The sequence below is a fragment of the Arvicola amphibius genome, chromosome 12 (assembly GCF_903992535.2).
Source record: "Arvicola amphibius chromosome 12, mArvAmp1.2, whole genome shotgun sequence".
NCBI lineage: Eukaryota > Metazoa > Chordata > Mammalia > Rodentia > Cricetidae > Arvicola > Arvicola amphibius.
In genome coordinates, this window is record NC_052058.2 from 60470295 (window position 1) to 60496297 (window position 26003).

The 26003-nt window shown below is 37.8% G+C and overlaps 1 protein-coding gene across 1 annotated transcript in view; it reads right to left on the minus strand.

Moving 5' to 3' along the window:
• Window positions 1-1882: 1882 nt before the first annotated feature.
• Rc3h1 (ring finger and CCCH-type domains 1) overlaps window positions 1883-26003 on the minus strand; it is an 80767-nt gene continuing 56646 nt past the window's right edge. Inside the window, exons 13-20 of the mRNA XM_038348963.2 lie at window positions 24333-24497; window positions 20013-20165; window positions 16121-16334; window positions 15068-15158; window positions 14298-14430; window positions 12457-12627; window positions 11440-11555; window positions 1883-9191 (exon numbers count right to left, since the gene is read on the minus strand). Of these exons, the coding sequence (XP_038204891.1) occupies window positions 9041-9191; window positions 11440-11555; window positions 12457-12627; window positions 14298-14430; window positions 15068-15158; window positions 16121-16334; window positions 20013-20165; window positions 24333-24497 (1194 nt within the window). The 3' untranslated portion in view covers window positions 1883-9040. The remainder of the gene's footprint in view (window positions 9192-11439; window positions 11556-12456; window positions 12628-14297; window positions 14431-15067; window positions 15159-16120; window positions 16335-20012; window positions 20166-24332; window positions 24498-26003) is intronic.

The following is a 26003-nucleotide window of genomic DNA, read 5'->3' on the forward strand; positions in this document are numbered from 1 at the left end:
GCCTGCTCTGTATTTCACTATGGAATGTAAGTTGGCCTCTCTTGTCTCTAGTGCTTCCTTTGGGGGCATATGCCACCATCTGCAGCCTTGGTGGTAAGGGGAAGGGTTTCTCTTGGCTGTCTTGGAACTTGCTGTGTAGACCAGGCTTGACCTTGAGCTCACAAAGATTCACCTGCCCCTGCCTCATAGTACTCAAAAAGGTGTGTGTGATCATTTTAAGACAGAGACAGGGTTGGTCTCAGCGGCATGTACCACCAACTGCCCAGTGCCTGACTTAAATGTTAGATGTTCAAAACAAAAAGAGGTATTTTTTAATTTTCTTGTTTGTTTTTTGAGACAGGGTTTCTCTGTAGCTTTGGATCCTGTCCTGGAACTAGCTCTTGTAGACCAGACTGGCCTTGAACTCACAGAGATCACCTGCCTCTGCCTCCAGAGTACTGGAGGCATGTACCACCAATAGCCCGCCCATCGTATTTTTAAATTTTTAAATAGCCAACTAGGTTGGAAAGCATGGTTTAACTAGCTGACCATCGCAGGATAGCTAGTCACTGAGATAAAACATTTATGTACACAAAATCCACTTTACTCTATATGAGCTTCAGTCCAACAGGTCGGATAGTTCCTTCCTGCTTATAGGCCTAGTTTAAGTGGCAGACAGGCCTGGTTTTGGAATTCCCTCTCTAGATGTCACCATCTTTCAAGGATGGATCCAGTACTAGCTCATACCTTCTGAACTTCCCTTACTGTGGCTCCTCCTGTTGAGTACCAGTGGTCCCCAAATTTAGTAATTGTTGGTAGGAGGTGTTACACCACCTCCATTGCTGGTAAAGCCTATTAATTTCATTAGGAAGTATTTTAAAGTAAATTCCAAACAATCAATTTATGCATCTTTAAAAAAATATAGGTGTCGGAAAGATGATTCTCCAGTTAAGAGCACATGTTGTTCTTCCAGAGGACCTAGGTTCTAGTCTCAGCACTCACAGTGACTATCTGGGCACAACTATCAAATTCCAGAAAATCTGATGCCTTCTTTGGCCTCCACAGGCACCGCATGCATATGGTATACAGACTTACATATAAGCAAAACACTGATACACATAAAACAAAAACAAACCTTAAAAAGATATTGTCTTATGTAACTGTTGCTACTATCACCTGAACAAAAACACCCCCCAGTCTTACTAATATCAACACATAAACATTCCTAATTATATAAATGTATCTGTTAGAATCTACATTTATTTCATAAATGTCCTGAAATGTATAATAACTCATCTCGCTGTTTAAGATCTTAAATGTGTGTGTGTGTGTGTGTGTGTGTGTGTGTGCGCGTGCATGCAACAGAAGCAGGGCTGGATCCCTGGAATTAGAATTATAGGTAGTCCTGACCTTCCTGTTATGGGGCTAGGAACTAAATTCTGGTCCTCTGGAAGAGCAGGCAGCACATTCAACTCCTGAGCCATCTCCCTTCATGCCACCCAACTGTTAACTAGTGCACGGTCTGTAACAGACCATATAAACTTATATCTGTCAGGAGTGACCAACAACACTTCAGCATGACTGGGAGTCAGTAAGTAAAGAGACAAATATTTTGTCTGAGAAAGACCATTTTGCTTGGGCAGAAAGCTGTTCTTGGTTTGATGAGAAGCCATAAAATCAAGCTGTGACGACTTGCTGAATACTGGCCCTAGCAATCTCAGAATCAACCCTCTCCGAACCACCGCATACTGAAGTGTGCACTGATTCCCACGCTAGAGAAAGCTAGTGATCCCCAGTTCGTATACTTGCACGAATTAGTTCTTTAAATCTTTCATCAGCAATCCCCAAGATGAGAGTTAGATGACAGAGACCCCTTTACAAGAAAAAGACTACACATTGTTCCTCCTCATTAATTTATCATTTAATATAAATGCTGACAGAAAGCAGATAAAGACCTTGTAGACACTTTCATATATTTACAATCCAAAAGGTGAATCACCTCCTTCTGTTTGTTAAAATGAATCCTTTTATCTGCAACTCACAAGAGCCTTAAACCCTAATTAGGAGCAACAAGAGGCTGAGTCAGTTCCCAAGGTAATAAAGGAAATAGCATTTTAACAAAATGTGGCATCTTTAATATAAACAACATGCACACAAATAATGCGAGATTGAGAAAGAAGGCCTACAGCTTCTCAAAAATGTGCAGCAGTGGAACATGTACTTATTCAGATCAGTTTTGTAGCTCTGAACACATTCCTATTTCTTTTCTTTCACCTCATTTGTTTTGAAGGCTGTTTTAAAAATGGAAATAACAAACAGATTAAGTAAGAAAGGGAATGTTCCATTTCAGGCAAGGTCCTTTTTACTTATTTAAAAAGAACTTGCAGAAAATAATGCCTCCAGATAAAATCTCAGCGTTGGCCAGATGCTAAGTAGTCAGTCACGGGTTAGTGAATTTCAACCCATCCTTTGTTCTCAATTGGAAACATATGGAAAACGTAAAATTTCCCAAAATTCATTAATTTAAAAGTCAATTGTTATTTTAATGCTCAATTGAAAAAAATCTGAGCAGGTGGGCATAGAATGACATAAAAATAGGGAGCTGAGGCCATGGGAAAATATAGGAATGTAAAAATCTTTAAAAATAGGTATTTATGTAGCACTGATTCTGAGAAGGGAATTCACATTATCCAAAACTGCAATTTCATAAAGTCACTTCTATTCTGACTCAAATCTCATGGGCTCCTTTATTAACTTAGATTACTTTTGTTAAGTATACCTCTGCAGGGCACAATCACATACAATCAATACGATTGGTAAATTACACAAGCTCTATCCCAAGCAAATATGAATCAATGTTAAAGTTATTTTTTTTAAAAAAAATAAAAGAACAAAGTAAATAAAATGCACCCAAAAAGGTGATAACGACTGCAGAATGTCTCAGGAGACTGGTATGAGCCAAGAGACCAATTGACCATAGTCAGGGAAGGTTGGCAGGGGGCAGAAAGGAAGGACCACACACGAAGAGGAACCTCACAACTGGAAAATGTTTAGGTGGGTGAAAGGTCTGTTCACAGCCTCAGCTCACGTTCTGCATTTCTCCTGGAAAGTCACAGATGCATTGCAAAGGAAGACACTGAGGCCCATGACCAGGAAAGGCAATTTTTTCTTTCAGTTCTTTTACATCCAGAAGGTGGGAAAACAAAGGATAAGTGGAAAGTTAGGCAAAATACATAAGGGGGAAATCTCTCAGGGAATGCAGAGCTGAAAAGCAAAAGCTTTAAAGGCCTTTTAAGTAGAGAAATAAAAATTTATGGGGTGGTTTAGATATTACTATGAAATGCCAGCCAACCAGAGACAGGCTACACTAATAAATTACAGAAATAACTTTTTAAAGGAGACCAAAAACAAATAAAAAATCCAGACCATCAACCACCCAGGAATTGTTTGCATTCATTTTTGACCTTTCATGCCCTTATTAGAGTGGGACCACCTGACAGTTTCCAGTTCTAAGATGACTCTGCACAATCTAACATGGGAGCCAAAGACTTGTGATCTGTCTACTCAGCATTAAAAGACAAAACACAGTCACCAGAAAGTGAGTCTTCTATACAAAATAAAGTCATCTTTTCTACTAAATAACATACATCAGGATAACAAACTCCACAGGGTTTCATTTTTCTAAATACACATTTTTTTTCTGACACAGTACTGTCTTCAGGTTTAAGTTTTCCACCTTGAGTTAATGTGAAAAGAAAAGCTATTTTGCTAAAGGATAAGTTCAGGGAGATTCAGTGTCTGAGACCCAGAGGCTCTGAGAGCAATCCTAGTGCTAAGGGACAAAGGGGTTTCAAGGGCTCTTCCCCCAGTTTATTCAGTGTGGTACCTACCAACAGAGAACATACCCATTAGAAGGCGTTACTTACTCCTGGGGGTGCCAGCTTCCTCTTTATTAATGTAACTAGTATTACTAATTAATTAGAATAGGTTACCTATGAAAACACCTTTAACAGTTACAGAAATAGAATCTTAAAATTTCAAGTAACAAAAAGGTTTTATTTGAAATTATACCTTTTGAAAAAAGCAAAACAAAACCAGCTCTTTTTCTTAAGTGGCTCAGAAAAGGTGACTGAGAGCTAAAAATTTACCAAAACTCCCAGCAAGTCATTTCAGCAACTAATTTTCAAAAGCTGAGCTGAAAAAATAAATATAAAAGCTGTAGCTGTCCAAGATAGACGTGGACGTGTTTCTGCAAAACAAGCGTGCAGATAAACAGTAGTAGACTACTTGTGTTCAACTCTATGGAGAGTAAACTGTCTCAGTGAAGTCACTTAATCTGAGCTCTATTTTCAGATGAGATCCCTTTGCAACACTATAAACATGTATTAACAAGATTTTAACACACTTGAACGTTTTATAGGGTAAGGGTGTAATAGTGTAAATAAACTGTAGTTATTATGCAAGGTCATTAATTCCTCCTTAAAACTAATTAGGCCATATCTTTTAATAAAATATACATCATTACAGATGATTTTTACACAAGATTTTACATACTGAACTCTTTACTTGATTTTTAAAAGCCCAAATGGAGAATATGGTGAAATTTCATTTTATCACCATTTGTACATATAAATAATAGCACATGAATCCCATTTAGTAAAAGTAAGATGACCCTGAACATAGCTGAACAGGTATTAACTACAGTTAACTATTTCTCACAAGCCTCAAGCTCAGGAAAAATTCCTAGCCCCATGACTTGACCATAGTGAAATACATTGTCCTGTAGGCACAGGTGAGAGTACAGAAAAACACAGAAGATACTATTCCATCAAGATAATCCCCAGAAGGGAGAGTGAGTTGCTTAAACAAATATTGTCAAGGATGATATTTACTGGTTTAGAGAAACTGATGAATTTTCATTACTTTTACATTTGATAAGGCCAGCTAACCTTACAGTTAACTTTAGACATCTACACAGTACAATCAACTTACAAATACTACCAGGTTTCATAATCAAAATGGCTACTATTTCCCCTAAAACCAAAACAGAGTAAAGCACAAGTCTTTGGCGCTCCTTAAAGAAATAGCAGGTTATCATTTTTTACCAGACCTTTGCTTGCCTGCCAGTAGGGCAAATACCACATCTGTGCATCACTGAGTAATAACGCCATTAGAAAAGGCAACTTCACAGAAGTCATTGGCTAAGCGAATTCATTTGAATGCTCTGTTTAGAGGCAGCAAACTGTCACTGTTACAGATTGGGTAAGTCAAGGGGAAACTGCAGAATGGCAAGGGGTCAGGAAGAAAAGAAAAAAAAATCATGGGAAACTTAGAAACTAAATTTCAAGCTCCCACAATGAAGCTCATGGGAGTCCGATGGGACCATGTATCCGAGTAGCAAGTGAAAATCACATCAATCTCTTGCTTTTAGGCAAAAGAATAAATAAATGGGAAAAAAAAAAAAAACAGAAGGGAAGGAAAATGAGAGAAGGGAATAACACACATTAATCCCGTACCAAATGAGTTCTTACACATTCGGAGTAGTTGAATATTTCTAATTAACATTAATAATAGTGTCTTGTCACTTGAACATTACTATTAGAAACTTAGGTGACAAGTTCTGTTTAATTAGATTAAGTAGGAAAGAATGGCTCTTTGGTCACATCAGACTGTATAAGTTATCCTTCAGAAGAGGGTAGCTATTAGACTTGTGGCTATAAATTAGGAAAGTGAGTCTAGATATTTCATTCTCATTTTTATCATTTTCCAAAGACTCACTGAAAACAGAATGAGCCCAAATACTTTTATATATTCACTATGATAATACACTGGCTTTTTGTTTCTGAACAAGTATGAATGTAAGGCTCCTAACCCTTCCAGAATTGTCTATGTTTATCTTAGATGATTCTTGGTCTTAAGTACAGTAAAAAGCAAATAGTCATCCTCAGAAGAAACCATTTAAGTGAAAAAACCATACATATTGCTGAGCACAGTGGCAAATGCCTGAAATCACAGCGCTCAGAGGCTGAAGGATCCTGAGTTCAGAACCAGCCGGGGCTGCATGGTAAACTCTGTCTCACAAAGGGCTGCTGCTGTAAAAGTTTACTTTCTATTTGATGAGGGTTGTTTCTTAATGTCTCTAAAGACAAAAATAAAAATCAATGCTTTTCAGATTCTGACAAAAACAGCAGTTAAGAGTCATGAAGTTATGCTTCAGTTTATTGTTGCCTCATAACACAAAATCTGTTAAAGGGAAAAAACATCCTCGAGGTTGTGGGGTTTATTGAATCGCCACATCTGCCAGTGGGCACAAACAAACAACCACTCCCCCAGCACATAAAACACACCTAAGAATTTGTAAGGGAAGATAACCAATTTCTAAAACAGAGAAATTGTAGGTACACCATCTTCTACTTTCCACCCCAGCCAGACGGGCTAGAGGCTGGGCTTGGGGAACTCAACCCACCATCTAAGAGGCTAATTTTCTCCCTAAGTGAGAATAACAGCTGGAGGGATGCTAGTGCACCTCAGCAGAGTGCATTCCGGGGGTTTCATACTAGTGCACTGCAGCAGAGTGCATTCCGGGGGTTTCATATGCACCACAAGGAAAATTTACTTTTATTCTTAACTCCAATAAAACCAATATGCAGATTTCCCCCCTAGTCATTGCAATTTCTAAAACAAACCTCCTGCTTCTCAGACTTAGGAATTATCGGACATGTCCAAAGGAAATAAGTCCTGCCCAAATCTGTTTACTAAAGGCAAGAGGCCAATAATGTGGCATTTTACAGATGTGCATAAAAACAAAAATCTTGTCAGACATAACATTTCTTTCCTTCTCTCAATAAATAATGAGTATTTAAAGTATAAATGTAAAAGATGTTTTATCTTTAAAAAAAGGCCAAGAAAGCAGATGTATAAACGTATATTTCAAATGAAAAGAAAAATGTATGTATCAACTGAAAATGCCTCACTGTCATTCAGTGCTTCTACCTCCCAATCGGTCATTTTATTGCAACAGCTGCGCTCATGCGAAGAAATCTTTAAAACATACCCAATATATATACAGATATAGCAATGTATATATGTATATATATAATATATATAAATTTTTATTTAAATAAAAAAGAAAGCTCGAATCCCAAGCCAATATGTGTATATCAAATCCTTGACCAGCCAGGTCTGTAGGGCATAATCAAATTCAATGTGAAATAGTATATAAACACGGTGCCTTGACTGGGCAAATTAAATAATCGCTACTCAAATGAGTGTTCTGTTTGGATTTCCTACTGGTAGGCAATGGCAGGACTATTTTACCCTTCCCACCCCACCCCCACCCAATTGTTTCCATTAACAACATGACAGACACAGAGCAGACTGAGGTGGTTCTGACCTCAGCAGGAGTTAACGGGTAGGAATATAAGAAATAAGAAAAATATAAACTTTTGCTTTTACCCAACCAAAGCAATGCAGTAACTTATTACATAACCAGTGCTTTCTTGTTTAGTAGTAGTATCTAGAAAGGGAAACTGAATGTCAGGCAGTCAGAGGGATGGAGTGACTGTGGAATAGTCCCCCAATGAACTCATTTTACAGGGGCTTAGTGAATTAAGCATACAGTGGTAGCATTAGAATATGTGCAGCAGAACTAAGTAAAAATCCTTCCTTACTCTTTAATAATGTTTTCATAAACATTTTTAATGTCAGAAAGAAAGTCTAAAAATCCACTTCAAGTTATTTAGTTAAGCTAGTAATTTCTGAGCAGCACAAGTAATCAATACATAAACTATCTTCAAGACTCAGTTTTTATCTGCCAAATCTTTTATACTTTTGAAAGAAAAATAAAAATTCCATTGAAATGTGTCCTCGTTTATTTAAGTTCACATCAAATGTAAAACTTATGTATTTTATGTGTGTGTATGTACACGCACCCATGTGTGTCTGGTGCCCACAAAGTCAGAAGAGGGTGTGAGATCCTTTGGAACTACTGGCAGTTGTGAGCCATCTTGTGGGTGCTAGGAAGAACCTGGGTCCTCTGGAAGAGCAACCAGTACTGGTGAGCCATCTCTCCAAGTTTTAGAACATGGTTATTGTTGTGATTTTTTTTGAGCATTTGAGCACAGCTCCAATTTACATTATGAGCTCAACATAGGAGGACAGGAACTGTGTTTCCACCATTAACAAGTTGAAGCTCATTTATTTTCTTCTTTTTTCTCCTGCCTCAGCATCTTGAGTCCTGGGATTACCAAAATGAGCCACCATGTCCTGTTATGAGTTCAAAGATAATCTTCATTTAAATCTAATTAAGTAATGTAAACACCAAACAGGCTTTCAGATTTTATGGAGAGAATGCAAGGAATCCTTAGCATGGGAAAGTGCAGCTCTAACAATCAACAGCCTGTTGAAATCTCTAAAAAGATGAAACTAAAAGCCTACCCTACCCAAATGAAGTTTTAATGTTGTAAGAAAAGTCAGGAAGCTAGTGATCTTGAAACAGGGTGGGTGTGGGTGCACTGTAGGGCGCTGAAGAATAGCTCTAAAAACCTTAGTTTGCTGCACAGCTTCTAATAAGCCAATCTAATTATCACAGAATTCTTGGAAACAGTGCTTTTAGTTTACACGGTTGTGGAGTTGCAAAGGACTGGGAGAAAGGAATTTTACACTGGGTATGTAATAATACCAAAATACAAGAAAAACCTACTTCATTAAGATCATACAATTAATCAAACAGAGTATATATATAATATCTTCTTTTTTTTAAAGCCCTGGATCCAAGGCGTCCAAAGTTATTAAAATAAAGTTCATTCACAGAACAAAAACAAATTTAATCTGAATTGCTTGCAGATACTGCTAATTTTCTTTTTCTTTAAATTAAAAAAAATGCATTAATGTGAACTATGTGCAGGGTTTGTTTAGTAGTGGTGTTGGTGCACATTGCCTCCGGTGCTTTTCCTGGATTTCGCTGACCACTCAGAGAAAAAGTTTAGAAGTTATCCATTCTTCTATCCTTATGTCCTATGAATTGATTAGGAGCAGAAGGTAGAAGCAGGGCACCCGTATTCTAGGGAGCAGAACTGGAAGTAACTCCTGATCTCTGGGAATCTTTGTTATCTCCTCCTCCCTCAGAGTCTTCTGACAGGTTCAAAGAGCTGGTCTTGTTTGATAGGAGGCTGAGATTCTCCTGTGTCAAAGCTGATCCATTCGGCACATCACTGTTAATTACATGAAAAAGGTTGGAATTTTTAAAAAGAGAAAAGCAAATACTCTGAATAAAATCCAGTCAACAGGGCTTATCATTTAGTATTGTACAAAAAATGTGAGTAAGGAAACTTTAGGCTAGCTTGGTTCCAGGTCAACTCAGGCTACACATTGAGACTCTGTTTCAACCCCAAAGAAAAAAAAAAACTATAAATAACTTCCAAAATTTGATTATAACTCCTCATCCACATTGTAGCAAACAAACTTACCGTTTTAGAAATACAGCTTTTATCAGAATACAACCTGCCTAATTGTTTATTTATCTATTGTCACTTATACATCACAAGACTGAGCTACAAGTTACAACAGACAAGTTGTAGTGGTACCCAGCACTTGGTAGGCAGGGGTAGGTGGCGAGAGATGCCCCTCCACACTGCCTCCAGCCCCCAACATCAGGACCCATACTTTAAAATAGTTGCTGCCTGGCATTTAAAAATAAAACAACAAAAAATAAAAAACAGCTAACCTTTGATTTACCAAGTTTATTTGCATGGTAATTTATTTTTAAACTAGGACAGCATATAGATTTAAAATGGTTAAAAGTCAAGAAGAGAGCAACAAGGCAATTAGAAATTCTTGGTGTTTATTTGTTTTTTTGGTTTGTTTTTGAGACAAGGTCTTTCTACATAGCCCTGGCTATCTTGGAACTTACTACGTAGAACAGACGGGCCTCAAACTCATAGTGAGTACCAGGATTAAAGGTATGCACTACCTTAATTCATGGATAGGTCACGAGGAAGGTGACGAAGGACTATGCATTCAAATGCCTCAAAGATGCCAAAGAAAGTAAATGAGGATAAAAAATAAATTACGTACCATGTTATGAGAGATCAATTTAAAGATGTGGCTGAGAATGGCCTAGAGATGGTAGTGCATGCCTTTGATCCTACCTTTTCTCAAAAGACCAACAAAAAAACCCCCCAAACTACCTAGAACACTAAGCAAGGCTTAATGCTAAATGCCATTAAAAGACAGGCAAGATAACAATGGGATGTAGAATTATGGGTGCTTTAAAATTTGTATCTTTTTGTTGGGCTATGGTGGTGCATGCCTTTAATCCCAGCACTTGGGAGGCAGAGATAGGTAGATCTGTTAGTTCAAGGCCAGCTTGGTCTATAGAGTGAGTTCTAGGACTGGCTCCAAAGCTATAGAGAAACAATGTCTTGAAAAAGAAAAATCGTATTTTAAAAAAATTCTATCACCCATGGCTTATTTTTTTATAATACAACTGAAATGGGGGAGGAATCATGGAATACAGTTTAGTGGTAGAATGTGCTTAGAATTTGTGAGGCTCTGAGTTCAACACCCAGCATGAAAACAAAATAAAGTGGGAGACAGGTGGGCTTTTAATCATTTTTTAAATTTCAGTTTCTACAGTAGCCTTGTTTTTTAATTAAAAAGCTATACTTAGCCGGGCGGTGGTGGCGCACGCCTTTAATCCCAGCACTCGGGAGGCAGAGGCAGGCGGATCTCTGAGTTCGAGGCCAGCCTGGTCTACAAGAGCTAGTTCCAGGACAGGCTCTAGAAACTATAGGGAAACCCTGTCTCGAAAAACCAAAAAGCTATACTTAAACAATGAGAAGAAAATGTAACAAGAAAATATATTTGTTAGGGGTTAACAGATAATTCAATCCTGTTTAAATCCTAAATTCTCTATGTGCATATGTTGAGACAGTCTCACTTTGTAGCCCAGACTGGCCTCAAATTCCTGTATTCCTATCTCAGCCTCTCTAGTGTCCATAGTTATATTCCACCCCAATTCCTGAGTATTATAATTTCTAGATTTAGCGAAAACATATTCTTTTCTCCTGCTGGGCAGTAGTGGTGCACACCTTTAATCCCAGTACTCATGAGGTGGATCTCTGTGAGTTGGAGGTCAGGCTTGTCTACAGAATGAGTTCTAAGATAGTCAGGGCCTCACAGAGAAACCAATATATTCATATTCTTTTCTCACTATACAAAAAAAATAGTTCTTTTAAAAATCATAGGGTATGGCAGGTGGTGGTGATGCACATCTTTAATCCCAGCACTTGGAAAGCAGAGGCAGGTGGAGCTCTGTGAGTTTGAGGCCAGCTTGGTCTACATAATGAGTTTCCTGTCTTGGAGAAAAAAAAAATCATACAGTACTTTGGGTATGGCTAGATAATACAATTATTTCTCTTTTGTACATGGTTAAATACAACTATAGAAGTATCCCTTTACCTGAATGTCAATGCAAGGTCTTCAGCTGGGACTTTGTTTTGTGGCTCTGGCTGTCCATTTTCTGCTTGCTTACTTGTACCCAGTTTGTTTTTCATGTCCATAGGACACTGGTTCTCCTTTAAAAGAGGAAATAAAGTCAGTAACCTGTGCTGTAATGGAATAGAGCAAATGCAAACAACACAATGATGAAAAGAGAATCATTCCAGGTTTATTAAGAATTAACAAAAACAAATAGGCAGATGACAGAGAGTATACACAAAAGCATAACAGTACAACTGCCTACTATGTTAGAAAAATGAAAAACACTGAAAAAAACAACACAGAGAACAGTGTATAAGCTATATAACTCCTTTATAAAATCTCTCTCTCTCTCTTTGGTTTTTCCAGACAAGGTTTTTCTATATAGCCCTATATGCCTTGGAACTTGCTCTATAGTAGATGAAACTAGCCTCGAAATCAGAGATACACTTCCCTGTGCCTCCCAAGTGCTGGGATTAAAGGCCTGCACCACCACCGCCCAGCTGTATCTTATTAATATCTTAATATTACACAAAAGTGCAAAAGATTAAACATCACCCCATCTGTTTCTCTAATGTGTATGTGAAACAGAAACTTTAGGATTTTCAATTAATTGCCTTCTTCTCCCCAAATGTGACTAAATCAAGTCTATGACAAAGGACAAACTCAAAACAACAGGAACTAAGAGAAGACTGATACAACCAGGTGACAACTAATCTTTATACAAATCACTCTAAATATTAGTCTGATGTGGGATGTCCTGTATATGTGTTGCATTTATTGGTTGATGAATAAAGCTGTTTTGGCCAATGGCCTAGCACAGTAAAGTTAGGTAGGAAATCCAAACAGAGATATATAGAGAGAGTAGTTGGAGTCAGGCAGACGCCAGCCAGCCAGTTACCAAGGAAACAAGACATGTAGAAAATGAGGTAACGCCACAAGTACGTGGCAATATATAAACTAAAAGAAACTAGTCCCTTTTCCAACATCAGCACTTACCATACTCAATTCCCGCGTTCTCTTGCCAATTTCCCTTTCAACCTGATGTAGTTCCAAGCTTAGTTGCTCACTTGAGATCATTCCAGGCCATTTTGGAGGCAGTGGAGGGGGCTGTGGCTGGCCTGCCAGGGTGTTCACCTCCCTCTGTACCACCAGTCGGTTATTAACAGCCTAGTGCACAAAGTCAAGCACACACAAGTCAGCACACTTCACACTATATAGAGAGCACCCCATCCCAAGTATCCACACTAAATAGCCATGTTTGCAATGAAAATGATCCAATAATAAACACAATATCTTTTTAGTAGCATGAGTAAAAATGCTTTTATTTTTAAGAGATGTATTTTATTTTTAGAAAATGTTTGTGTTTGTGTGTGTGTGCACGTGTGCACATTCCTAAGTGTAGGTACCTATGGATACCCAAAGAGGAACTGGAGTTATAGGCAGTTGTGAAACAGGAACCAAACTTGCAAAAATAGCAGCCATTGCTGGGTGCTTTAGTGGACACCTTTAATCCCAGCATTTGGGAGGCAGAGGCAAGTGAATTTCTTTGAGTTTGAGGTCAGTCTGGTCTACAAAGCAAGTTCCAAGGGAGCCTGGGCTGTTACACAGAGGAACCCTGTCTCAAAAACCTCAAAATAACAGTAGCCATCTCTCAAGGACCAAAAATGCAGTTTTTTTTCTTATTTCAAAGAGAAATCAATTATAAATGTTTATCTTTTTGTTATTTTCCCTGACATAAATCTTATAATTTTTTTATTAAAACTCAATGATGGAGGCTGGAGAGATAACTCAAAGGTTAAGAGCACTAGCTGATGTTCTAGAGGACCCAGATTCAATTTCCAGCACCCACATGGCAGCTCAAACTGTAACTTGCCAGGTGGTGCTGGTGTACATCTTTAACCCCAGCACTTGGGAGGAAGAGACAAGTGGATCTCTGTGAGGTCAAGACCAGCCTAGTCTACAGAGTGAGTTCCAGGATAGGCTCCAAAGCTACAAAGAGATCCTGTCTTTAAAAACCAAAACAACAACAACAACAAAGAGAGAGAGAGAGAGAGAGAGAGAGAGAGAATGAATGAAAGCACCCGTCCTAGGGGAATCTGACAACCTCACACAGACATACATACAGGCAAAACACCAATGCACATAAAATAAACAGACAAACAAACAAAAACCCTCCATGATGGCAAGGATTGTTTTTTCTTTTCCCCCTAGTACTAGTCTCAGATACTTAGTCTGTTTCTTTAGCTATGGAGCTATTCCTGGAGCGTTCTCTGCAGATCAGGCTGGCCTTGAACTTACAGAGCTCTGCCTGCCTCTGTCTCCCGAGTGCTTGGATTAAAGGTATGTGCTACCACCACCCAGCTAATTATTCTTTTTTCTATTAGTCAAGAATTAAATCTAGTTTGAAATCTCTGTTAATGGTTATTTATACTAACTCTCAGACAATGGCTTTAAAATTCTATCCTTACTGTACCTCAAAAACTACCATTTAAGGGGACTGGAGAAGTGATTTGGTGGTTAAGATCACATACTGCTCTTGTTGAGGATCTGAGTTTTTTTCCTTGTACCCATGTGGATGCCCACACTTGCCTATAGCTCTAATCTTCATCCAGCACATGCACTCATATGCACATACCACCCCACCAAACACATATAAATCCAATTTAAAATCCTTGGAAACCCTTTGAAACTGAAGCAGAAAGAGTTGCAGTGCTGAACACCTGTAGTTTCACCTTAAGTACTAAGGGTGGACAACACAGGAAGATCAAGGTCAGTTGGGCTGCAGAGTGATACTTGACATCAAAACTCCCAACACAAAAGTATCTGTAGGCCTGTACCTCTAGTCCACGTAGCTGGGTCTGCTGGCTAATCTGATGGTTCAGTTGCTGCAATTCTAACCGTAGTTGTTCTCTTTCAGCAGACAGAAGGGTTTTTCCATGACTGGTCACTTCTGCCATGGATATTTTCTCCCTTTGGTAAAAAAGAAATCAGTAAAATTTAAGTTATTTTGTGAAATCATTACTGATTAAAAAAACAAAATAAGGGCCAGGTAGTAGTGGTGCACGCCTTTAATCCTAGCACTCTGGAGGCAGAGGTGATGTGGGGTAATTAAATTTTTCATTCGTATTGGTTTAATAAAACACCGATTGGCCAGTAGCCAGGCAGGAAGTATAGGTGGGGCAACCAGACCAGGAGAATTCTGGGAAGAGGAAAGACAGTCACCAGCGAGACACAGAGGAAGCAAGATGAGAAAAGGTACCAAGCCATGTGGTTAAGCACAGACAAGAATTATGGATGAATTTAAGTTGTAAGATCTACTTAGTAATAAATCCAATAGGCCAGTTTATAATTAATATAAGCCTCTGTGCATTTATTTGGGACTGAATGGCTATGGAACTGGGCAGAACAGAAACTTCAAGCGGATCTCTTTGAGTTTGAGGCCAGCCTGGTCTATATAGCTAGTTCTAAGACAGCCAAGGCTATTACACAAAGAAACCCTGTCTTGAAAAACAACAAGAATAAAACAAAACAAACAAACAAAAAGGTAAAGAAAAGCTGCATGCTTTTAAGTGTTTAAACAGGGTAAAAAAAAAAAAAATGATTGTACCTCTCAATGAAGTGTCCCTGAGGAGGTATGTTTGGATGAGGTGAATATGGAGAATCTCCCCAGCCACCATGAGCTCCATATGAACTGTAATCTGTAAGGGAACAATATATTGTGGTAGGATGTAATTCATAGATTTGAATCATTTTCTATGGTACTATAACCAAAAAAGCAAAAGCACATATATCTGTCTAGAAAATTATATTCCAAAATGATCATGTCGTTTCTTCCCCCACGGAACCTAGTTTTTATATATTTTCTTCTTAGTGTGTACACGAGTGCTTGAATGTAGAAGTGATGCTTGATGTCAGGTTACCTTCCCAAAGCATTGGAATTATAGACATGTGCCCACATAAATCTGAATTTTATGTGGGTACTAGGGATACAAACTTAGATCTTTATCCAATCAGTCACCTCCTCGTACTCCAAGAATCTATTTTAGTAAAGCAATGAAGTCATTTAAAGATAAAAACCATAGGCAATTTGTTTTTTTGAAACAGGGCTTCTAGCTCAGAATAGCCTCAAAATCATTATATACCCAAGGATAAACTTGAACCTTCTGATTCTCTGCCTCCATTTTCCCAGTGCTGGGATTATTGGCATGTGCCATAACACCTGGTTTATGTGATTCTGGTTTCATTTATATTAGACAGACTCTTATCAACTGTGCTACATTTCAGCTCCTCGGGTAATCTTAATATATAGACAGTTAACTTTAGTTTACCCTCCTAAAATTTCCTGAGGTGTGATTGCTTTCTTAATAGGAAGTTAAAAAAATCATTGCCTTGAAGATTCTTTTTTTTAAAATATTTATTTATTTATTATGTATACAATATTCTGTTGTGTGTCTGCCTGCAGGCCAGAAGAGGGCACCAGACCCCATTACAAATGGTTGTGAGCCACCATGTGGTTGCTGGGAATTGAACTCAGGACCTTTGGAAGAGCAGGCAATGCTCTTAACCTCTGAGCCATCTCTCCAGCCCGCCTTGAAGGTTCTTAAAAGCGCTGGTAGAATTATACTGAGAGCCATGACTACTAACTACTCTGGGTTCTTACCTGAAATGCTGATAGGTTTTGTGGGTGCTCCCTGAGGTGCTATAGCCTGCATTGGGCCAGCACCCTGATACAGTGTTTTGGATGTTCGAGAGATGGCACCGAACCGAGATACTGTTGGTCGGTCTCCAAACGGGATGAGGTCATCATCACTAGTTTCCACTGCTCTCCTCTGGAGTTCCAATCTCTGGTCTCTCATTCCTTTACTTTCTACATTCTGACGAAAAGCAAAAAATGAGATGCTGTTTGGCTTAATTTCCACTAGCTCTGTAGAGAGGTTAATAGAAGTATGATGTTGTTATATAAGCCTTTAGTTGTCTTTGGTTGTCATAAAGCACTGCTTTTAGATTACAGTAGGAAATACATGACAGATGGTAGGAAAAGATAGATTCACCTATTCCTAAGTACTATATACAAACATTAACTTGTCAGGCAAGCACTTTACCACTGAGCTAAGCATGAGACGTACTGTTATGACTTTTTTCGTGTATTTGGGAAAACTTTTAACGGCATCTATACTAAGTTAGTAATTTTATTACTGTCTACTGATGAAGTAGTACTACTGTTACTTCAGTGTGATAGTCCCCTGGAAACACCTTACATAACTATTCTGCTTAAGTTCATTCCAGTAAAGTCTTCTGTGGTGCAGAAGCATATGCTTAGCTAATCGTAGCCCACACTGAAAAAAGTCTTGCTTAAATTTAACTCCATCCTATTTGGGGCTGGGGACTGAGCGCAGGGCCTAGCTGTGCCACTCTCCCAGTCCCCTTGCAGCTTGTTTTTAATTATTATTATTATTTCTCTCTCTGGTCTGTCATCAATTGGTAAATATTATCTATGAAAATCTACACAAATCATTAGGGAACCATTTTAGAATTAACAAGGAATACTTTTTTTTTTTTAATAGACTGGGTCTTACTATGTTACCCTGGATAGACTTGAACTCACTTATGGAGACCAAGTTAGCCTTTGGCTCAGAGATTGACCCATCTCTGCCTGCCCCAGTTCTGGGATAAAAGGTATGCAACACTATCTAGCCTTTTTTTTTTTTTTTTTTTTAAAAGAAAATATAGTTCATGTTGGCTCTGACCTTGCCTGCCTCAGTCTCAGTGTTGGAATTATAGACATGAGTTATCTGTCCAGGAATACCATGTCTAAGCGTAAGTTTCATAGGTGTGCACAAGGGAATTCTAGAAAGTGTCTATTAACATTATACACAAGGGGCTGGAGAGACAGCTCAGCAGTTAAGAGCACTTGCTCTTGCAGAGGACCCTAGTTTGGATCCTAGTAACCACAAGGCAGCTCACATCCACCCCTAACTCTAGTTTTAGCGTATCTAATGTCCTTTGACCTCTGAGGATACCAGGCACACTAGTGAAACACTGATATACATGTGAGCAAAACACATATGCATAAATATTAACAAATCTAAAAAACTTTTTAAAATATGAAAAGCTAAAAATTATCTACAATAGTAAAAGATCAGGTAACAAAGAGCTATAATTGTAGCTATTAGGAAGGAAAGAGTCTGAAATTAGCTTGTGCACAAATGAGTTCCAAGCTAACCTGAAAACTCAGATTCTGACTCAAAAAGAAAGAAGTAGTAGCTGAGCATAGTGACTCAGAAGACAGACACAAGAGGATACTTTAGGTAAGGTCATCCTGAGCAATACAGGAAAACCAGGGATTTGTTTTGTTTTATTTTAATTAAAAAAGGGCCAGGCAGTGGTGGCGCATGCCTTTAATCCCAGCACTCAGGAGGCAGGCAGATTTCTATGAGTTTGAGGCCAGCCTGGTCTACAAAGTGAGTTCCAGGACAGTCAGGGCTGTTACACAGAGAAATCCTGTCCAAAAAAAAAAAAAAAAAAACCACCAAACCAAAAACAAAACAAACAAATGGTGTGTATATAAAAAAACTAAGCATTAAAGTCAGAGTAATAGGTTATTTACTGTTAGGGAACAATAAAAGAGAAATGAGATCACTGCAAAGTTTTATTTCTGCTAAGGGGAAGGGGCAATTAATATGTAAAATACTAATATATAAAGAACAGCTACATTAAACCTTGGCTTACTAGCTACACAGCTATATGTTTCTTATTTTTTTAAAAAAATACAAAAACCTAAATACTGAGAATTTCAGGGTTTTATAAACTCATAGCAACTATTATAAGCCAAGCAACCATTCTGATTCAATTGCAATTTTCTTTTTAACCACAAAAATGTTTTCACACATAAATCAAGGAATTCCTGACTATGTATAGTCCTAAAAAGGAAAAATTAAAATCTGTTTAAAAACCATTTATTTGGAAAAAAAACATTTGTTGGCTTATATATTTATTTTATTTATTGTGCGGATGCATATACCCTCCCGCCATAGTAGATATGCACTGTGCATGCCAAAAGACAATTTGCATGTGTTTGTTCTCTCCTTCCACAGTGTGGGTTCTGAGGACAGCACTGAGACAGCTCTCTAGCCCTCAATGTGCTTCTTAGATTTTATTTTAGAAACAGGGAGAGATTTGTATTCAGGTCAATATTTCTGCTATTCCTCTTCAACTGATTTTTGAAGGGAGTGTCTTTCACTGAACCTAAGGTTACTGACTATCAAGCAAGTCCCTGGGATCTTCTTGTCTCTGTTCCCCAGTGCCAGGATGCAAGACACCCACCATCACCCCCAGCTTTTTATTTGGGTTCTGAAGGCTCTCATGTTTGCATGGCAGGCACTTTAACCACCAGACCTTTCGAAGTACATTCTGCTAAGTGACACCGTAAATCAAGATTTTTTATTTTTTATTTTTATTCATTCATTCATTCATTCATTCATTCATTTATTTTGGTGAGAATAGTATTTACTGAAACAAGAAACTAGGGACACACCAGCTCAAGCTGGTAATCTCAATGACTAAGGAAGATTGAAAGTCCAAGGCCTGCCTGGGTTACAGAGAAGTGAGAACCCCAAATAATTGTATTTTCAAGAAATTTAAAACAATCACTCTTAGAAACTGACACTACTACAGGCAATCTCTCAGTGTTAAAAAGTTCAGCGTACCTTACCACATTGTCATTCACATTTATGGGGTCTTTGAAAGAAATGCTCCAGACATTTCAAGTATACTAGTCCCTTACTCCCACAATCTTTAAACCTGACACAATTTTTTTGTTTAAAGACATAATGACGGTGACAGTAATATATGTCATGGTCATGTGTGAGCTCCAAGGCTTTTGTAGTACCCCATATAGGAAGAAAATAAGTTTTTAAACGGTAAAAGAGTTTAACCTTACTTTCTAACCCAATCAACACTTGTTTTCTTGATTCAAGTTAGTTGTTTAAATTATAGACTTGTAAAAAGAAAGTTTTAACTTATTTGGTAAATAAACCTAAAATCTTGAAAAAATTTCCTATTATTGTTTGTTCATTTTTGAGATAGAATCTCTTTATACAACCCTGTCAGCCTCTGGCGCCCAGGTGCTGAGAATAAATTCTTGCAATACCATGGCTGGCAAATTTTTAATTGTCTTTGCACATCTGTGTGTGGGTTTGTACGCCAAGAGGCCAGAGTTACAGGTGGTTGTGAACGGCCCAGCAAGGGAGCTGGGAACAAAGCTCAGGTCCTCTACAACAACAATATGATCTCTTAACCACTGAATCATCTCTCCACCCGAAATCTAGGATCTTGATTAAATGCCTAAAATTATTTAACATGGGTTTTGAACAATTACTGGGAAATTGATACCTAAAATGATATACAATAGATACTTCTTTGTCAAGATAATAAAATACTTAATTTATACTTAGATGAAACAAAGCAAAACTAAATTATTTGTCCCTGGCCTTGATAGATAAACATTTCTACATCTCGATTTGTATCAATTATGGCCTAGTCATTACACATACCATCATTTCCACACTCCCTGCTGCCACAACATCTTTGGGTTTTGCATCTTTGGTTCCAATGTAGGAGCCGATGGTATCACATGACCAAGGAGAATATTGGCTATAATCATTTGCTTTATATTTCCCAGCTATCTTGAATTCTTCATCCAAAAACTATAAATGAAAAAAGGGGAAAAAGAAAATAGGAAATGATCTATAAGTTAACAAAACAGGGAAAATAGGGAACTTCTTAGAACACCAAATTGAAGCAATATAATGTATAGTTATTTGACTAAATGTCAGAATAGATTTATATAGACTGAAAAATGTGAAGATTATTTTAGCCTTTATATTTGTTATTAGCAGTTAAATATCCTTCAGTGAATCCAGCTAGAATCTTAAGAAGTTTATTCAGGACTTTATCCACCATCTTAGATGAAGTCACAGTAAATATATACCATGCCACACATTTACTAGATTGTTCCCAATGAGCCTTAGTAACACTTCGGGTAAATGAGAAATTCTAAGCCCCGTGGTTGATTAAGTAAAAGGGTAAGATGCCTCATTTTTACCTTTTTTGACTCAAGGGTTGTGGTTATCCAATAACAATACCCATTCCAAGCCCAATGTATTTTTTTTATTGAATTGTGCAGAATTTACACTTCTATAATGCTGAAGCTTTTTGAAGTCCTTTCATATACTATCTCATAACTCATATAGAAAAGATAATTTTAAAACATATCACCACCTAACAAGTATGCTCTTCTACCTGAATGTTATAAATCATGCGGCTACAAAAAAATGAGATAAATGCACATCAATATGGACATCCAAGTTAAACAAAAGGGGGAAAAAACCCACATAAACAAATACTAAATGTGTTTATGTGCATAAAAAAGTTGAAATGCATAACAAAACTGTCAGGAAATGAGATCTAAAAGTATTCTTTCTATATCATGTAGTTCTATAATGTATGAATTTAGTACAACAATATATAGGCGGCTTATAATCTGAATGGAAGTTTAAATATAGAGCTGGCCAGGCATAGTAATGCACGCCTTAATTAACCCCAGCACTCTGGAGAGACAGTGTTACTATGAACTTCTACTTAGATTACCTTCATACATTAAAGAAATTACTATTGGTTGTGTACAAAAACCTTCACTTTATGGTTTTATAAAGAATGGAATCCAGTGTTCTTGAACTCATGGTGATTCTTCTGCTCCAACTTCCTGAGTAGAAAGATTACAGGCATGTACCACCATGCCCAGCTTTTACTTTCTAATTTCCATTATTTGTTATGCATAGTTTGTCGGCTGGCAATATTGTTTAGACTCATAACTCTGCATATAAAGAACATAAAATATATTCTTTATTTGTTTGTTTTTCGAGACAGGGTTTCTCTTTTAGCAACCCTCACTGCCCTGAAATCCCTTTGTAGGGCAGGCTGCCCTTAAAGTCGCTGCCTCTGCCTTCTGAGCACTGGGATTAAAGGTGTGTGTTACCACATCTGGTGTAAAACATATCTTTACACATATTATTTGACATGAAAAAGAAATCTGTACTCCATTAGATTCATTATGTGTAACATAACATATTCATTATAATTATGCTATGAAACAAGGTTTCATGTATCCCAGGCTGGCTTCAAACTTGTTATGTAGACAAGAATAACCTAGAATTTTTGATCCTCTTGCTTCCTTGTCCAATTTACAAGGTGTTATAGATCGAAGCCAGAGATCTGGGTATGCTGGGCAAATACTCAATTTAGATACATTCTCAGTTCAAGTTACCTAATTAAAAGACATAAAATTGACAAATTCCTAGCAAGACTAACCAATGGAAAAATATTAATATCAGAAATGAAAAAATGAAGACAACACACATTCATGACAGCTATAAGCAATGTTTTGCTGGGCAGAACTAAGCCTAGCACTTAGATGGTTGAGGCTGTAGACCCATTAAGGCCAGCTTGAGCTACAACATAAGTTTAAGGTGAACCCAGGCTATACAGTATGAGATTCTGTTTGAAAAAAATCGCCAAACTAAACAAATCTATTAGCACTATTTTATAGAAACATAAATGTAATGGTTAAAATTATGACATTATGGTACATAAACCAAGCATCCCCTCAAGTTTTGCAGTGTATTCTCATCTGCACATCTTTCCTGTTTTTGTTTTTAAGACCACACTGCTGGTTTATTACCAAATTAAAATACATCTTAATTTATGTCTAAATTATTTTAACCTTATGAAAATAAAACAGAGACTTTCTCAGACTTGCTGTGTAGACTAGGCTGGCCTTGAATTCACAGAGATCCACCTGTCTCTGCCTCCCAAGTGCTGGGATTAAAGGTGTGTACCACTACCGCCCTGCCTGGTGTTATTTTTAAATCAAAAACACAAATGTAAAACCATAGTGATGAATCATCAGAAGCTTTCTTTACACAAAGACCAAAGCTGAGTCAAAAATACCTAGCACCACTCTTATTCAACATCATACTATAGAGCAACAAGGTAAGAAAATGTGTAATTCTGAAAAGAAAAAAAAAGATATAACAAATACTAGAATTAGGAAGGAAATTTAGCAAACCTGTTGAAAAGTCAATCAATAAAAATCTAATTCTTTAAAAAATGTAATTACATTCTTTGTGTATGATTCCTAACAATTGTTCTCTGACCTCTAGACACACCCCTGGCCCCCCAAAATAAATACAGAGAATTTTTAAAAATAACTACATTTAAAGTAGTTTTTAAAAGTATATGGCCAGAAGGTGGTGGTGCAGGTCTTTAGTCTGAGCACTTGGGAGACAGAGGCAGGAGAGCTCTGTGAATCTGAGGCCAGCTTGGTCTACAGAGTGAGTTACAGGACAGGCTCCAACACTACAAAGAAATACCGTCTTGAAAAAGCAAACAAAAAATAAGTTAGTTATGCAAATATACATCATGCTGATGGAAAGGTGTCATTTCTCTGAATACTTATGTAGAGCAACACTGTCCAACAGAAGTTGAATGTGGTCCATATATGTAATCATGAATTTTAATCTATCACATCCAAAATATTAAAAACATAAACAAAGGCCAGGTTTGGTCATGCTGTTAATCCAAGCACTCAGGAGACAGAGGTAGGTGGATCTCTGTAAATTCTGGCCAGTGTGGTCTATATAAGTGAGTTCCGGGCCAGCCAGGGACTGTGTAGTGAGACCCTATCTCAGAAAGCAAAATAAAACAAAAAAAATTAACGCAAGATTTTAGTTTTGGGTACCGAATCTTTAGCTCTAGTGTATACTTTATGTTTATAGAGAGTGTATAATTTATGTCTACAGCATGTCACATCTGAATTTAAACCAGCCACTAAAGCAGGTGTTTTTTATGGAATCAACATGCTGATTCTTTTGTGGGTTTCTGTTTTGCTTTAGAGGTGCTGGGAACTGAACCCAAGGCCTCATACATGCTGGTCAAATGACATTAATATTGAACTTACTCCCCAACTACCAACATGTTTACTTACTTTTGAATTTAATACTGAAAATCCTATACCAATAAGTCAAGACTTAAGTAAAAGTACATCATTAGACTGAGAGGTCAGCCAGATGAAGTGTGTATTGTGCACATCTGATGACCCAAGTTTGGATCTTTTGAACCATCTTCTCACCTTCACACATTACTGTGCCAGCCCCCCAACACACACAAATGAATGAATAAATAAATGCAGTACTGGCCTAAGGACAGAAATAGATCAATGAAACAGGGCCTCTCTCTATGTAAACCAGGCTAGCCTCAAACAAATAACCCTTCTGCTTCAGTAGCCTACTGTGCCTGAATGACAGATATTTGCCATCATGCTCACCCTAAAGTAATCATGACAAAGCTGACTGCAGGACACTGAAAAAAACAACACTCAACTCATTAAATGGTATAGGGCCAATGAACTATCTCTATAGAAGAAAAATGAACTTTGATTCAAATATTTCACATAATAATTCAATTCCAAATAGGTTATGGATCTAAATGTAAAATAAAACAATAAATCTCTGAAAGAAAAAAGAAAATTAGGCTTATGATTTTGAAACTTGATAAACATCTCCTCGGGAACATAATCTATTTCTTCCTTTTTCTTTTAAAGACAGGATTTCTCTGTGTAGTCCTGGCGTCCTGGAATTCACTCTGTAGCTCAGGTTGGCCTCAAAGGCAGAGATATGCCTGCCTCTACCTCCTGGTATTAAAGGTGTGTACCACCACCAATCACCCTGCTCTCATAATTTCTTAAACAGGTTATATTACCATCAAAAATGATAACGGTTAAGATTAATAGGAAGGATTAAAAATGACATGCTTACTTCTTCTTGATGGAATGCAGGAGGCAATGTTGGTGAAGGTGCAAAAGGAGGTGGAGAGATAACCTTTCTTTCCTCGAGCTGGGCCATTATTTCCTTCCGTCTGCGATGTAGCTCATCCAGGCTAGGATGGGGTTGCGGGGGAGGAAGTCGATTATAAGAAGGATCCTGAAATTAAAAGATTATTTTAAATTGACAAAAAAATTCCAGCACATATTAATTAAGCATATATATATATACTTAAATGAGAAGCAGAATATATACCCATCTTAACATTCAGAAATATCAATACTAAAGAGAAGAAAGAAAAAAAGGAAGGAAGGAAGGAAAGAAGGAAGGAAGAAAGGAAGGAAAAAAGAAAAAAAAAAGCTAGCCCAAACTCTCAAGATCTTCCAAATTTCCTAGCTGATGTAGACTTAGTACACAAACTAACTATATTGGTGAAGCTTCCATTTATGTTTTAGGACCAGGGAGATGGCCCAAAAGCACTAGTTGTTCAAGCCTAACAATCCATGTCTGAGCTCTAGAACCCCTGAGTCAGATGTATCAGGGCACACATGTAATCCCAGTCTAAATGGTCATACGGGAGGAATAGACAGAAGAATCAGTTGGAAGCTATCAGACAAGCTTACCTAGAGTATGCTGAGCAGCAGCAAGAACAAGAAAAACCTTACCAAACAAGAACTACTTTCAAGCCTTGTTCTCTGACCCAAATGTGTGGTGACACACACGCATCTGTGTTCTCATATACACACCAATTATATATACATACACAAAAAACAAAAAGTTTTTTAAAAGGTCCCAGATTTCAATTACTAGCAATACAAGATGGCTCATATAACCATCTGTAAAATCTGGTGCCCTCTTCTGGCCTGCAGGATGAATACTTGATGGAGGAGGGTCATCTGTCTATGTGTTACTTTCATTGGTTAATAAAGAAACTGCTTTGGCCCTTTAATAGGACAGAAAATTAGGTAGGCAGAGTAGACAAAAGAGAATTGTGGGAGAAAGAAAGCAGTCAGGCAGATGCCTCAGGCAGATGCCATAGCTCTCCTCTCCGAGATGGACGCAGGCTAAGATCCTTCCTGGTAAGATACCACCTCATGGTGCTACACAGATTACTAAATATGGGTTAAAGCAAGATATGAGAATTAGCCAATAAGAGGCTGAAACTAATGGGCCAGGCAGTGTTTAAATGAATACAGTTTCCGTGTAATTATTTCGGGTGTAAAGCTAACTGGGTGGCGGGAAGCAGGCCTGCCCACAACTCCTTCCACAAAAACTAAACACAGTGCTGTGGGACAATGGTCTGTGCCCTATCACTTGTATTTTAAATAAATGCTGATTGGCCAGTAGCCAGTCAGGAAGTAGAGGTGGGGCAATGAGAACAGGAGAATTCTGGGAGAAAAAAGAGTCAGTATGCAGTCATCACCCAGAGACAGAAGAAGCCAGACACAGAGCAAACAAGAAGTGACTGCCTTGCTGAAAAAGGTACCAAGCTATGTGGTTAACATGGACAAGAATTATGGGCTAATATAAGTTAGAAGAGTTAATAAGAAGCCTGAGCTAATAGGCCAATCAGTTTATAATTAATGTAGACCTCTGTTTGTTTTTTTGGGGTAAACTACTGTGAGACCAGGCAGGACAGAAACCTTAGTCAACATACATAATAAA